General features: G+C 40.9%; 1 protein-coding gene across 1 annotated transcript in view; it reads right to left on the bottom strand.

Moving 5' to 3' along the window:
* Positions 1 to 16,733, bottom strand: part of tmem235b (transmembrane protein 235b) — a 70,767-nt gene that overhangs the window by 8,630 nt on the left and 45,404 nt on the right. Inside the window, exon 2 of the mRNA XM_048610676.1 lies at positions 14,667 to 14,804. Coding sequence (XP_048466633.1) covers positions 14,667 to 14,804 — 138 coding nt within the window. The remainder of the gene's footprint in view (positions 1 to 14,666; positions 14,805 to 16,733) is intronic.

Raw genomic sequence — 16,733 nt, 5'->3', positions numbered from 1 at the left:
TCCTACCATGGAAAATAGTAGAATTTGGGTTTACAAGGTGTAGAGCTAGATGAACACAGCAGGCCAGGCAGTATCTGAGGAGTAGGAAAGCTGACGTTTCAGGTCTGGGCCCTTCTTCTGAAAAAGTCCAGACCCGAAACGTCAGCTTTCCTGCTCCTCTGATGCTGCTTGGCCTGCTGTGTTCATCCAGCTCTACACCTAGTTATCGCAGTCAGGAAGATGGCTGTTTTCATTTTTCAAATGGTGTAGCAAGCTCTGTGGTGAAGGTTCATTCAATTGCATGGTTCCAAATAATGGATGTACACCAATAGTGTTTAGTGTGTCCTTTTGATAGTGAATTACTTCTAAGACAAAAGTCCCAGATTCAAGTCCCACATGCTCCAGCAGTGTGTATTAACATCTCTAAGCAGGGTTGCTTAGGATAATATCACATTCAGAGTGTGTGCAATGGATTGGTTACGGTGTTACATTGATTATTTAAATAAGAAAGACCAAAGGATAGTCAAAGAATATGATATTTAAATACATAGGATTGGATATTAAACAGACTAAATTAGGAAAAACCCTGAATTAACTGTATTATCCAGCAAATGTTAAAAGGATCCCAATAAATCCCACACAAAATGAATATGCCACAACCCAAGAAGAAGTAGATCAACTGAGAAGCTTAATAGGACAATTATTCTGGGTATGAACATAAACTAGACTGTTACATGCCATGATGTATTAGTGTTAAGCAGCTTGTTTAAAAATGCTATTATTGGAGAACTGCTGAAGGCAAATGAGATGTTGAATACATTAGCTTTACAATAGTGTACTCTCAGATTTCGAACCTGGGGTGGTCAAGAAGGAATTAAGTTAATACAGTGTGGAGCTGGAGGAACACAGCAGGTCAGGCAGCATCAGGGGAGCAGGAGAGTCAATGTTTCAGGCATAGACCCTTCATCAGGACTGCTATCTCCTAGGAATTAAGTCAGTCGTTTTTAGCTTCACTCGTTAATCTTTCCATTGGTTATTCAAGTAAGGCAAGATTCATTATGTTTGTAGTGCTAAAAAATGATAAATATTGTCCATTAGCTCGGAAATCAAAAAATTCTGCCTCTAGACCACGAGCCTCGGTTACAGGTTCCACCTGCTGCAGAGGCAGATACAGAAGGGCAGATACAGAGGGGCAGAATGCCTATCTCTATAGCTTCTGCTTGAACCAAGGGCCAGCACTAAAGTTTCTAACTGAAGCAGACAGCAACCTGCAGCACACTTTATGAGTAATCTAAAGAGATTGATGTTCCACAGTTAGCTTAACTTACTTATAATTATGCAATCAAAGCATATTCATTAATTAGCCTACTTTATTATTTTTACTTAACATTTACTGATATAGATTTTAGTAATTTAATACATTATTACTCTGCATAGGCTCACATGAGGTGGGGGGATGGAGGGAAGGCACAGCCCAGCCTTACCTACGCAGTGGGATAGGGGAGGCAGGGCCTACAGAGGGGAAAGAGGGGAGGCAGGTCCTAGTGATATCTATACGAGGGGACATAGGATGCAGCATATCATCCCTACAGTGCGGAAGCAGGCCATTTGGCCCATCAAGTCCACAACAACCCTTCAAAAAGCATTGCAGCCAGACCCAACTCCCTACCTTATCCCTGTAATCCTGCATTTCCCATGGCTAACCCACCTAGCCTGCACACTATGGGCAATTTAGCATGGCCAATCCACCTAAACTGCACATCTTTGGACTGTGGGAGGAAACCAGAGCACCTGTAGCAAACTCACGCAGATGTGGGGAGAACGTGCAAACTCCACACAGACAGTCGCCTGAGGCTGGAATCAAACCTGGGTCCCTGGTGCTGTGAGGCAGCAGTGCTAACCATTAAGTCACCATGCCACCCCTTTTAGTTTATATAAGATTCCTGGCAGCTGCCATGTTCATACAGTCATCATAGAATCCCGAGTGTGGAAACGGGCCATTCATCTTCATCAGAGTGAGGAGTGCGAGCTGATTCTGTTGCCCCTGTAGCTCCAAAGATTCTCATTATGCCTCTTACCAAGTGCCCCACCGCCCCAAGGTGACCATTAGGGCTTGCATAGAGAATAAACTGAGTTTATTACATGGCAAATGGCAATGCTGACACCCTGCTGAGGTACTGTGCCTCCTACTTGGGGAGTGGGGTCAGTCACTGGTGTGCCTCTGCATTTAGCTAGAGACTTTCAGACCCCACAGCAATACCTTTACATTGAGCCTTCTCTGAGGTGGTGTACCCTGAAGGCATGTTTCTTCTGTCAGGCGTGTGGCTTCAATTATGAGATGCAGTTCCTGTTTACGGAGCGGACATGCCCACAGATCTTCTTCCAGGAATTGCCTGTCTTCGATCTGGATCAAGGTTTGGGATGTAGTCACCTTGTGCCAGAACATTGTCGCTGCAGGAGTGGCGGTTGTCATAAGGGAGCCACTGTTCAGGAACAGGTTCCTCCATCAGGAGGGGTTTCCCCTGCCTAGAAGAGGACAGATCTCAGGATGTTGGGCTGAGCAGACTCAGAGACGCTGGTGCAATTGGCCGCGAGGGCGTTGGTCAACATCCTGAACCTAATGGCCATAGTACTCAGCTCCGAGAACGGACAGAAGATGGAGGAATATGGTGAGCTTCTGGGTGAACTGACACCACTCCATCCACCTGGAATTTGGCATTGACCCTGCATCCCAGAACCTCCCCAATATGCAGCGCCCCACAACCTGAGCCATTCCAGCAAACCTCATGGGGAGCACGGAAGCATTTCCTCTATGGGCTGCTGCACACTCTCCGCTTCCTCACCTTTGTCCACTGTTCAGAAATGCCCTGGTGTAACTTTCTACCCTTGATGGCAGAGACCCCCAGTGGAGTCCCCTCTTCAAAGGAATCCTTCCTTTTCCTAACCAAACCAGGCGTTAGGGAGGGCAGGGAAAATCCATCCATATGATGAGTTTGGTTGTTTTTATTAGGTCATGATGGTTTTCATTGAGTTTGCATACTTTACATCCGGTATGCTTTAATGTGATCAAAAGGACAGTGGAAGAACTAGATATTGACAGGAACTTAACATTGGCAGGAATGGGAAGATTGTCAGCTCTAACATCCAAGGTGCCTCCATGGAGGAGATTCCAAGACATGATGCCCACAGCTGACAGAGTAGATGGAAACAGAGCTCCTATGAACAACACCTTATTCAGCACAGCCAGCTTCAAATCTTCAGCCCATTAATCCTGGAACTCTTATAAGAACTTACAGTTCACCAACATGGAGTGACACACATCATATACAACCTCTCTTACGTTCTGACAGTAGCAACACTGCAACAGTACTTCATTGGCTGTTCTGTGCCTTTTGATACCCCGAGCTTACGAAAGATTTCAGTTACTCACACGGTTCGATCCTGAGGGCATTTGCAGTACCAAATAAAAATGCCTGGTTGGCTTCACAAATCACAGCCCTTTCAACAGTAGTGATTAGACAAAGTGTCATAAGGAACAATCGCCTCTGGTACCCTGGTAGAATTCTGGAGCTTTCATTCCATCAGATTGCTGATGCTCTAAACTGCTTAGCCAGGCATCTTTTTTAAAAAAAGTAAAGTTTCTTTTAACAGGGTAAAAACAAAAGATTAAGCAAATTATCAAGGCCTGCATCGTCTTGAGTAAATTTGTTGAATGAAATGACAGACAATTAGTGAAAGATGCTGAGGATTCAGCCAAATTGTTAATTTATCGCTCCCTGGGTAAAACAGTCAATCACAAGAGATTACCTCACCGCCTGGTACAAAAGCGCCATTATTAATTGCTTTGTTCTGGCCCTGAAATATCCATCAATTTCTCTAGTGTTCTTAGTCACAGCACAGATTATTGTACATACAGTTGGCAGTGCTCTGAGAAATGTTTTTTTTAAAGGTGTCCACACAATTTGACTCGCTTTTAGAAGGATGACTAAAGTCCCAGTAGGCAGTGGCGCACACGAAGCAGGTGAATCTTGGACTGAAATATTCCTGGTCCCATCAGGGTGGGAGCCATAGGGGAACTGGAAGAAATTTCAGAGAAATACAATCTTCCCAGAAGCAGTAGCAGGTAGCAAATCTGTATTGTGAAATATTGGTGTGAGGGTTTAGAGCACCACCAGAATCTTCCTGACAGTGACTGGCACCCCCTCTTGGAGTGTTGAGCCTGGTGATTGCCAGGAGACAGCTTGCCAGTGACAAACCAGGAGGCCTACTTGTTTAAACTGGAGCCACAGCCATCAGCAGGTCACCAATGTGGCCACCTGGCGTCCTGTGGAGGTCTTTCTCCACCAGAGGTAGTAGCCTTACAGCTGTGGCACCAGTAATTTATTACCCCTTCAGACGCTCCTCCATCTAGGGGTGCTCTCCAATCCCACCTCTGATGGTGAACTTTCAAGGCCTTGCCTGGCATCTTTAATTGGACAGTAACCAGAGGAAACCTTTTAATTGGCTGCTTCCCAAGGCAACCTTTCAGAGAGTCGGAGAGGGAGCAGGAGCCAGGAATAATCCAGGTTCATGTTCATAGTAGCTGTACCACTCTCTAATTAATAGGTGTTCACTAATCTTTCTGTTAGCAGTAAGGAGTCAATCACTAGTTGAAAAGGAACAAACTTATTACCTGCTTACCCTGAGAAAAATGAATATAAATGCACCATTCAGCATATGACTTTGTGCGGATACTTGGTGCTCAAAGTAAAAAGGGATAATGTCCAGTACAAAGGAGAACAAAATAAGCTACAGTTCTGGACTATTTGGGTGTGAGTGAGGCATCAGGCATAAGTAGTAATTACTGCATTGATCTGTTAAATTTCCAATTTCCTGATGTTTCCTTCTAGTCGGTGTTGTAACTGGCCATTTTACTTCTTGAGTGGCAGTCTATGTTCAGTTTTCAGTCTAAAATCTATTTCCCCTGCTCTATCAAAGAAGCTCCTTGGTAGAACAGTTGGTTGTATAACCCCTGTCTGCTCAAGTTTTTGTTTTCAGGCTTGATAATTGTAGGCAAGATTCCATCTCTAACATCTCATGATTCTCACCCTGATGGATGTTAAAATAGGAGATAAGGGTCTTTTCACTCCCCTCATGGGGAAGGAGGGTGCTGACCAATTGTGCTGAGTTTGGGGGAAGTGTTAGTTTCAGTTCAAATTGGCATTAAGCCACATTGGTTTCATGAGACTGACTAATTTACATGCATCAAGTGATTCCCATTCCAATTTTAAGTCAGTGTTTTAAGTCTGTTTTTAAAAACATCCCAGTTCATTCTGATGAAGGTTTATATCATATTATTCGGGAAGTTGAGTTATAACACAGAGTTAAATGAGTTTTTAGTTTTCAGTTCTTTGAAGCTGACTTATTTTTAAGGCTCAGAAACTCATTTGTTTTAAACGCTGGGTCAAAACAACCTTTCTAAAGTATTTCTAAAAAATCATGTGGTTTAAATTAAGTGACTAGATGCGCTATCTAGTGAAACATTTCTGAAGACTTTACTCAGTTGAGCTTTTACAAGAGGGAGCTGTCAGAGGTCAGAAGCAGGCCAAATTCATATCAAAAGAAAGGCAATCTACCTTGGCAGTCTCCAGGACATCAGAGCTGTTAAGATAGTTTATGCTGTTTCAGCAATCAAAGTAGACAGGCCTGGAAAAACCTGTAAGCATTTTTTTTAAGATCAGTAGGTAAACATTATAGTGAGTTAGCCTGTGTTTGTGTAACTTCGGGAGTGACAATAACAAGAGAAACAAGAGATTCTGAAGATGTGCATGTTAGGTGCATTGGCCATACTAAATTACCCATCGTGTTCAGGGATGTATGGGTTAGGTGCATTAGCCGTGGGAACTGCAGGGTTACAGGGATAATGTAGAGGGATGGGTCTAGGTGGGATACACTTTGAAGGGGTGGTGTGGACTTGTTGGGCCAAATGGCCTGTTTCCACACTGTGGAGATTCTATACATAGAATCACGTCGGATGAATGTACAGAAATTTGCTAAAAGGGAATGTTTATGACCTTGCCAGTCGATTAAGAAATGTTTAAGTGAGTGTCTGTGAAGGATATTGCTAGGGGAAAAGCAGTTGAATCCTTCTTTTCTGTTATTTAAAGTAATGTTTTTCTAAAATTGTCTTTTGCGTAGCTTTTTCAACTTTTATTTCATTTAATATACTTGTGTTCTTCTGTCAAAAGTACATTGGCAGCATCCTGTGAATATGTTCAATAACCGACTATCACTGTGACCAAACTGCAAAAATAAAATTCTGGTGTATTATGCTAGGTTTCACTGTGGAATCTGACTTTTCCAATATTACCATCAGCTGGGATCATAACATGAATGTACCAGGTATTAAATTGGCCAATAGAACTTAAAGATCAATCGTCGATATTTTTTATCATTAGGATACACATTTGATCTAATATCTGGTTAAACAAAGGAAGAAAAGATCAGGAATGAAAAACATGCAAATTTCCACCTATAAAACCCTTACAAAATAAACAAATGGATACTTTGACTGTGGGACTCTGGGTTGGTGTGGGGGAGATTGTTACTGACCTCAAGAATGGTGGCCAAAGGGACATATCTGGTGATGCTAACAGCAGAGAGTTTGAAGGTAAGTTTAAAGCAACCAAAATTGAAAATGTATCTCATGGAGTCATAACATTATCATCTCTCTGCAGGCTGAGTCACAGACATACAGTCTCAATCAAACCACCCAAACGAGTCTCCCAGACGTAGCCTCCCATTGGCTGTCCTAGAAATACAAGTCAATAGGACAAACAGTTAAAATAAAGGACAATCCCTTAAAATATGGAATAGGTTCGCCAATTACCAACTCTTCTTCCCAATTCTGTGCAAATAAGAGATAGTAGGAACTGCCGATGCTGGAGTCTGAGATAACAAGGTGTAGAACTGGAGGACCACAGCAGGCCAAGCAGCGTCAGAGGAGCAGGAAAGCTGATGTTTCAGGTCTGGACCCTTCTTCAGAAATTGTCCTATTGACTTGTATGTGAGACTGTATGTCTGTGAGTCAGCCTGCAGAGAGATGATTTAGGGGTCAGTGGGGATAAAAGGGTTAGTCTCTGTTCCCTTGCCGAAAGAGTCAACTTCTAAATCACCTCAGTCTTATAATTTATTGCTAATTTTTGTTTTTAATCAGACTCAAAATTCCCTGCAAATGCACAGTGAAAGGAATCAAGTGACTGCTTCCAAACATAACCATAAACTCTGATGTCCTGCCACTGATTTCAATTTCCTTCTTTCTTACTCATTAAAGATGAACTGACTTACAGAAATCTCGGTGTCCATTTCAACCCAGAGTTTCATTCTATCTGGTACTGTCTGCCTCCATTGCTCTCTCGGCCTCAGTGTCACTGAAGCCACTATCCATACTTCTCTCCCTCAGTTTCTCAAATGTTCCTTTTGGCTTCCCTTCCTCACTATTCATAAACGCCAACTTGTTCCAAAGCTCAGTTACTTATATCCAACCCTGCACTTGGTTCTGATTACCTAGCACTCTAATCTGTGCTGGGATTGCATAAAATATTGAATTCAAAATCCTCATTCCTTAATTTCAAATCCCACCATGGTTTCAGTTCAATTCCTGGCTTCTATGCACTTGTACCTTTCTTCATTTCATCAACCATCATCTGCAAATTGCACTGTAAATACCTCCTGATTAACTTTCACTCTCCACCTTACTAAGATCAGCGTCAAGACTCATCTTTTCAAGCAACTTTTCATTCGAAAACTTTCACACCGATCAATGTATCCCTTTCTACCCAGCCTCCACCCACCTTTCCCAGCTTGTGTAGATGTCACTCTTGCAACATGGATAAACCCTTTGCCTCATGAGACAGCAGGATGTAATTTCTAGCCTCACCAGAGATACAATCTTGTCCCCAGGGGCAGCGCCGTCAGAGTTGCCATATTTCAGGTAAGCAAGGTTCCATCATCCCCTCAGGTGAAGTGAAAGAACATCAAGGGTATTACTCATAGAATCCCTACAGTGTGGAAACAAGCCCTTCAGCCCAACAAGTCCACACCGACCCTTGGAAAATTCTTGCCAGTGTCCTGAGCAACCATCAATGAATACCTTTAAAATAATCACTCATCTCATCATTTATCTCATTGCTGTTTGTAGGATCTTGTGAGTTTCTGAGATTATAATTGTGACTACATATCAGAAACATCTATTTTGTTGTGAAGCGCTTTAGGATATTCTGAGGTTGTGAGTGATGTCAAAGTAATGCATCAAGAACTATATTTGTGACTGTGTGTGTGTTTGTAAAATGCACACACAACACTGATAAATCTGGTGGGAAGGTAACAGGATACAATGCTTATTCGCGACACAATAAGACAATACAAACACAGCCATGGAGAACCACTGTCCCGCTGCAGTAGAATAATGAGTAGTGCCACTCATGACAGTTGTCCAGCTTTGTGCACAATCTTTCATTGAGTACAGGTTTCATCCATGATTGACATTCGAACACCCTGACACTGGACTAGATATGGGCTGAGTTGGCCAACAGTTCATATGTACACTGCATGGCAGTTCATAATAGCCTCTGACTGAAGCCTGCAGAAAGTGGACTGGTAAACTTTTCTGTTATTACAATGTAGAGAAGCAGCTGTAGTTAAAAAACAGAAATAATTTTGTGCGTTGTCAAATTACAAAGTCACGTCAATACAAATACCTTGTTAAATTGATTAATACCAATGACATTTAAAGACACTGCTCATGCTCCTTGTAGATCATTATGTCTCACCAGTGGGAAAAACATAATTGCTGTTCCAAGACTGCCTTAATAACACTGTTCAGACAGGCAGTAACTTAATTTTTATCATCTACTGAGAATTAATAATAAAGAAAAGGAACAGCTGGCATTGAGGGATTCATCTTCAAAGCCCTCATTCTCTCAACAATCGGAACATTCATCTCAGACATTTGGCAAAATATCTTAAATTCCTGAGAAAGGGTTTATATTTCACCATAAGCCATATGATTCAACTGTCTCTCACATTTCCACTAGCTAACTATTTGTGTCCCAAAATGTTTCCCGAAAATAAGTGTTATAATACGTAATTGTGGTTATAATACAGGACAATCATTCTGTGTCCAGCAAGGTCCCAAGTACTGTATACATGGTTAGAGACAAGGCACTGATAACATTTGGCGACTGTTCTGATTTATAATAAGATAATTCAGCACTTTGTTGAAGGTGAGATCTGTTGGACATTCTGAAGTTATGTTCTTCCTTTGCTGATTTCTTTCACAGAAATACTTATATCACACTGCCTGAAGCCTGACTTTCTTCTTATTCCTATTTCCCCTTCCTTTTTCAGAATCTTTCTTTCTTTTTGTTTTGTTTTCCCATCATCAAATAGTTCCTTCAGCTTTGTATCTTCAAAATGCAGTCTTGTTTTGCACAAGCACTGCTGACCTGCATGTTTACTTGTTCCAATTATGAGGTTTATTCAATTCTTATATCATATCTAAAGACTGTGCTTTAAAGTTAAGGTAAATGAAGATGTCAAGGTAATTGTTTTGCAGCCTGTCTGACTGAGTAGTTTCATTGTTCGAGATCAAAGGAAGACTTAAATTAATTTTCTGAGAGGAAAATAAAAGGCTTTTATGCTCGGAAATAATGACTGCAGTCTCTGAGTCTCCAAAAATCCCAGAAAATTATTGTAGACATTGAGTTCTGCACAGTGTGCTGTAAACTATCCATTTATTGCATGGATAAAAGGAAACTAGGAATAACTCATCAGCATTTCTACCTGGATACAAATTAATCTGGTTCCCACTGGGCTGGGGAAGATATAGGTAGTCATTTTTGAGATTTGGCTACAGTCTTCTCTATAAATGCCTGAATGTCACAATCAACTAATCGTTTTGCAGTTTTGCCTTGTATGGTTTGCATCCATCTTAGAAGTAGAGAGCAAGGGATAGAAATTGTTAACTCCATCGTTCACCACACAGCACGCAGTAGGATTGTGTGCTCAGATTGAAGAGTGAGCTGTGCAGATTTAGAGGAGGAGGAAGATTTGCCAAGCATGGAGCTAGAGAAAGGAGGTCATGGCTAAAGCCACTTTTGGAATTAGAAGTGTCATAAAGACATTTCATATTTAATAATTTCCAAGGACTTGAGTTTGAAGGGTTGTGGATACCTGAATGGGTTTTTTTTTTAAAGAGGTCAATTAAAGAGCAATTGAACATTTCTTGGTAATCACATGTTTTGCAGTAGTTGCCTATTTACTGCAGAGCCCCCTGGATTTATAACTGCCAGGCTGCAATTTCTGCTTTGGTGATTACTTGGATTTTTCAATTGGCGGCCAGCATAGGGAAGGAAAAGAACCTCCAAACCCAGCTTGTTTCTGAAACCTCATGTTGGAGGTCCGGTGTGATACCTGGAGTCCTAGTCCTGTCTGAACTCTGATTGTCCTCTTGGAGAACATCTGGAAAATTGCTTAATATTGCATTTCCTGAGCAAGCTGCATTGGTAAAGATCCCAGAATCATCCGCTTACGTTTACCAAACAAAGAGACCTTGGACTGTAGGTTCATAGTTCCTTGAAGGTAGACAGGGCAGTGAAGAAAGCGTTTAGTACACTTGCCTTTATTGGTCAGTGCATTGAATGTGGGAGTTGGGAGGTCATGTTGCAGCTGTATAGGTCATTGGTTAGGCCACTTTTGGAATACTGTGTTCAATTCTGATCTCCCTGCTAAAGGCAAGATGTTGTGAAACTTGAAAGGGTGCAGAAAAGATTTACAAGGATCTTGCCAGGGATGGAGGGTTTGAGCTATAGGGAGAGGCTGAATAGGCTGGGGTTATTTTCCCTGGAGCGTCAGTGGCTGAGGGATGACCTTATAGAGGTTTATAAAATCACGAGGCGCATGGATAGAGTGAATAGCCGAGGTCTTTTTCCCTGGGTTGGGGAGTCCAAAACTAGAGGGCATAGGTTTAAGGTGAGAGGGGAAAGATTTAAAAGGGATCTAAGAGACAACATTTTCATGCAGAGGGTGGTACGTGTATGGAATGAGCTGCCAGAGGAAGTGGCGCAGGCTGGTACAATTAAAACATTTAAAAGTCATCTGGATGGGTACATGAATGGGAATGGTTTAGAGGGGTATGGGACAAATGCTGGCAAAAAGGACTAGATTAATTTAGGATGTCTGATTGGCATGGACAGTTGGACCGAAGGGTCTGTTTCTGTGCTGTATAACTCTATGACTCTAGAGGTGACATCCATCCTTGTGTGCTAGAATATAAGACCACAGCTGTCTGCTCATTCTGTACCTTAGATGTTTTCACCTCACATATTAAGACTTACTGGCCAACATGTTTTTTCTTACCCCAAATAGAATTTCACCAGAGAAGAGGCCATTCAGCCCATTATGACTGCACCAGACATCAAAGATCTGACGATACTGATCCTGATTTGCAACTTGTGGCCTATAGCCTTGGAAGGTAATACAATGCAAATGAATATCCAAATACTGCTTAAATGTTGTGAGAATTTCTGACTCAGCCACCATTTTAGGCAGTGAGTTCTCGACTCCCATCATCATCTGGGTGAAAAACTTTCTCCTCAACACCCTCTCAGCCTTCTATTTCTTAAATTAAATCTATGCCCCCTGGTTATTGACCTCTCAATTAATGGAAAAAGTGCCTTCCTATCCATCCTATAAATGTCTCGTATAATCTTATACACCTCCATCTGGTCCCCTCCCTACCTTCACTGGTCCAAGGAAAACAACGCAGCTTAATCGATCTTTCCTCATAGCTCAGATCTTCTTATCCAAGTAGCATCCTGGTAAATCTCCTCTGCACCATCTCTAGTGCAATCACTTCTTTCCCATAATGGGATGACCAGAACCACAAACAATAGCTGTGGCCTAACCAGCATTTTGTGTAGATTTTCTGCAGAGGTGTGTGTGTGTGTGTGTGTGAGAGTGAGAGAGTGTTTTCGATTATTTAGAGAGGTAGATGTGTATACTTTCATATTCCACAATAAACATTTTAACCACTTTGAGTCTTCATTGAATAAATTTTGTTTCACAATTAATCAATAATTTTGTATTCATTAAAGACACCTGGTTGATGGATGCTTTCATTTCATATGATGCAGAAAGATTATAATAGGTCAAATCAGGAACTGAGTAAAACTTTATTTTGTACCCACAATGTAGTGGCACTAGAGAAGGACAGCGCATTCCTCCATTATCCAGTTGAAAACTAGAAAGGAAACAAGCTTTTGGGAGCTAAAAATAATTTTGACTTGCTCCTGGAGGACAAAGTGTGCACTTAGGGGCAATGTAACATATAAGGGTAATGGAAGATTTGTGGTCATGTGAAAAATTAAATAGTCATCTCTCTTCTATGGGTTAAAGTATAAATTGCCTCTGAAGAGAAAATACTGTTAAATGAATAGTGTTTTTAATTCATATGTTACAGTAAAAGTTTTAAAACATGAAATTTTGGTATTTAATTCTTTCAGTTGTTAAAGATCAAATTTCTAATAAAAATTATCAGATGCTACGGAGATCATAACAGCTTGAACGCATTATTAAGAGGGCATGAGCTTAAAGTAGCAATGGTGATATCCGCTTTGAATATCTTTGAGCTCCACTTATAGCATTTGATCTCGACTGAAGCAGAATTATACATTGCCACCTCTCACTCTCCATCCTTACATTCATAAATAACTGTGAGTACAGTGTTGACTTTGATCACTGAAATTTACGCAATTGAGATAGATTAACAAAGGAAAGAAAAGATAACTCAAATGGAGGAAGAAAAATTTTATTTCGCATGTGGATTTATAACCCTAGAAAGAATTATTGGGCCTTTATACTTTTCTCCCCTTTTCTCAGCTGCTCTTAAAGGCAATGATTTGGCTTTGTGCATCAGCAGCTTTCACTCAGCAGTGACTGGCTCATTATTCACATCTGACTTTTGGCAGCGAGCATCAGTAGATTGGGTGATTATTGGAGCCAACATACAATCTACAAATTATTCCAATCTGATGCCCACATGCTTACTTTGTAACAAGAATCTATAAGCAGTAGTTACGTCTGGAATTCCAGTTTATTTTCTTCCAGAAATCTTGATATTGAATGCAATATCACTACCCTGGCTTAGGCTGACTGAATCAATACAGAGCAGGGATCTGACACCTCCTCAGTCTTTACAAATGAGCTGAAGAAACTACAAACAAAATAACTCCTTATAATTCCTATCACATGGTGAAGTAAAGAACATCTGGGTATTTTAAAAAGTACTGAAGCAATTCTAGATTGAGTAGAAATGGGGAGAGAATTGATTTTGTGCCGGGAAAGAAATGTTAAACTTTCTGCCTGGAGCGGAATTTAGATTAATAAGAATATATCTTTTCTTCATACATCCTTGTGTTTGTATGGCTTTTCTCTGTTAAACTTGCTATGATAAAACATAGTTACTCAAATTTGAATGTGATATAAAGGTGAGTTGCAGGGATTTATTGCAACTCCATAATTCAACTGCTGCACATGTCTATTCTGACTCTACAGTGGTTATTGTAAGCTAAGAAATAATACATTGCGTGTAAGTAAATGACAAAAGATATATATGAGGAACTGTGTATAGTGCTTCATCAAATTCCAAATCCAGAGCTGAAAATTATGAATTTTGTGACAGGTTAAAACAGAAGTAAGTAATGAAAATAATTATTTTCTGTTTCTTTTTCTATATTGAATGCTGGATAGCATAGCTGGCCAAATACTTCAGTGAGACAGAGGGTCTTTTGATTTGAATCCTAAGAGATTCCAGCTTTTCATTGTCCTTTGCTTGCATGACCTTGGTTCAATTCCTACCAGCCCTTGGGTGGGGGGTGGGGTTTGGTTGATGCATCAAGATCAAATAACAGGGGCTATAGGGGCCTCTGTGTTTGGGTCGGGGTAGGGAAGAACTGGGGGCCCTGGGGGAGAAACAGCTCCTGGGTCCACTGATTTCAGTCCCTGCTCCTGGTCATGAGGTCATGGGTTTCTATCATGCAATAGACCTGCTCGTTATCTAAGAACGGTGTTTTTTCTGTAGATACGCAAAGTTGAGTGTTATCTACCACTAATCACTAGATAGGTCCAAGACAAAGCAAAGACAAAAAGGGCTTTGGTGACAGGGAAGTACCTCAAACAATCTTAAATACCACACACTGAAAGAGGTGCCAAATATCACAAGGTGTCAGCATTGGTCATTTAGGAAATGTCACAGAAAATGTAATTGTTGGAACCTTTTGGATATCACTGCTTTTAATATCACTTATTCTGAAGCATAAGTCTTGAATTTCTTGATTTGTTTTGATTCTACTTACTTCAGACAGTAGAACTCAGGCAAGTATAGCTCTGCAATCCTGGCTGCTCATTAGGTTCATTAGAGTCCATCAGAAAATGGGGCAGAACAGAACATGTTGCTGAACTATATCTGATACTGTCAGCTCCTACTGTCCCTAAAGGGAAATATTTCACTCCTGTATCTCAAATGGATTAGCAATTTTTGAATTACTATGCAATCATTTGTATTACCCAAAGAAAATGAATGAGCCCCAAAACTATGCAAATAGAGAATTTTTTTTTCAGTCTGTAACAGGGACATCAATCAGGCTTACCTCCAAGTAGGAAGTATGAACCAGTGAACAGCAGCATGTAGAGACCATTAGCCAAAGAGCTGACCAGCCCACAGATACCTCCAAGCACCAGAAGAACCAGACTGAGAGGGAGCAAAATGACAAACACTTTCTGCATAACTGAAAAGAAAAAGATAATTGTAAGCTGCCAGTTAGTGGCTCAGTTAAGAAATATTAAAAACTCAGTAAACTTAAGACAAGGGACAATGTACCAAAAATCTCACCAAAAATGGAACCATAAATACGGCTTATAAATCTGACAAAATAGTGAAGACACAAATTTTACTGACGTACTCCAGGGATTTCAGTGTCTGAGATATATTTGAATTAAGTACTGTGCCTTGTTCCAGCACCTCTCCTGACTGTTCCAAACCTGCCATCTAGTATTATAGATTTCTCAGAAAAACTTTAGGGAAGGAACATATTTGCTTTAAAAATCCATACATTAAGTTAAAAAAAATGGAAATTAATTTTAAGAGGTCTCTTCAACCATATGAGGTCATGTTTGCTGCAGTGGGCTGTTTCAAACCCTATTGAACGGTATCTTAGTCGGGAATTACAACTGGGAGACTTTTAGAACACATATAGCCCTGGGCAATGCAATGGATCCTTGAAAGGTGAAAAATGGTGTCTAATGCCCCAACAGGCACAAGTGGAAGCTATTTGAATTAATAGGCACGACATGTGAAAAGCTGGTTGTCACAGCTAAAAGACAATGTTTGGGTTTAGCTCAAAAATGATTTAATCATCCATCTTAGTTGGAAAGATGATATATCAGTCTGGAACACACACGTTTTCAAGACGAAACTATAAACTTACAGTTATCTTAGGCGGCACGTATCCAAGAAGGTGGCTTTTACAAACCACACACTGAGGGGAGGTGTGACCGAGGGAAAAAGGTAATGCTGCCTGGCCTGCTGTGCTTCTCCAGCTCCATACTGTGTTATCGCTGACTCCAGCATCTGCAGTTCTTGCTATCTCTGAATAAGAAACCAAATACTGCTCTATTGAAGGAAAGTCAAGCTGAACGTGTTGAAAACACAGAACTGATAAGGAATGAGTAAACCTTCTCTCCCTTCCAATTTCTGAGGAACCTGCCTGTACAGGAAAACACCAAAGATTCAACTATAGAAGACATCTCAGCTGCTGGATCAGATTTCAATGTTGACCTCTTTGCTTTACCAATGAAGATCTCAAACAACAGGCCTTAATGGTATATCTTAGAGAGAAATTGGGGCTTCTTTCTTATATTCTTTCCTCATATCTCTAATTATTTTAATCTGGGTATCTATAATTTCTTGCCAATGACTTAATCTCTTTTATCCCTAAAGAACCCTCAGTGACAAATTGTAATAAAATAACCATTAACCTATTTGAAAGAAAGTCTGACTTTGACTTGAACCATTACAGCTTAAAAGAAGGCTGCAAGTGCTATAGAATAGAACAGAATGCCTATGGTGTGGAAACAGGCCCTTCGACCCAACGAGTCCACACCAACCCTCAGAGCATTTCCCCAGACCCATCCCCCTATAACCCACCTAATCTACTCATCCCTGAAACACTATGGGCAATTTATCATAACCAATCCACCTAGCTTGCACATCTTTGGACTGTGGGAGGAAACCAGAGCACCCGGATGAAACCCACTCAGACATAGGGAGAATGTGCAAACTCCACACAGACAGTCACCCAAGGGTGGAATCAAACTCAGGTTCCTGGTGCTGTGAGGCAGCAGTGCTAACCACTGAGCCACCGTGCCACCCATAACCTGCAGCTCATTGATCACATTGTGGTTATGCCTGGTGGTCATGACGCTGGCTGATTTTCTTTATTGTGTGAATCAGGATTGAGTGAGACTGTCCCAAACTAGGAAGAAAAGAGAATTGTAACTAAACAGCATGATTGAATTAAATATCTTTAGTGCATGTGGCAGATAATTTTGAAATTTTGTGAAATCAAGGCAAGATCTACAAAGATAGTAGGAACTGCAGATGCTGGAGAATCTGAAATAACAAGGTGTAGAGCTGAATGAACACAGCAGGCCAAGCA

The sequence above is a fragment of the Rhincodon typus genome, chromosome 23 (assembly GCF_021869965.1).
Source record: "Rhincodon typus isolate 14 chromosome 23, sRhiTyp1.1, whole genome shotgun sequence".
Lineage (NCBI taxonomy): Eukaryota > Metazoa > Chordata > Chondrichthyes > Orectolobiformes > Rhincodontidae > Rhincodon > Rhincodon typus.
This window is presented reverse-complemented; position numbering and strand designations above follow the sequence as displayed.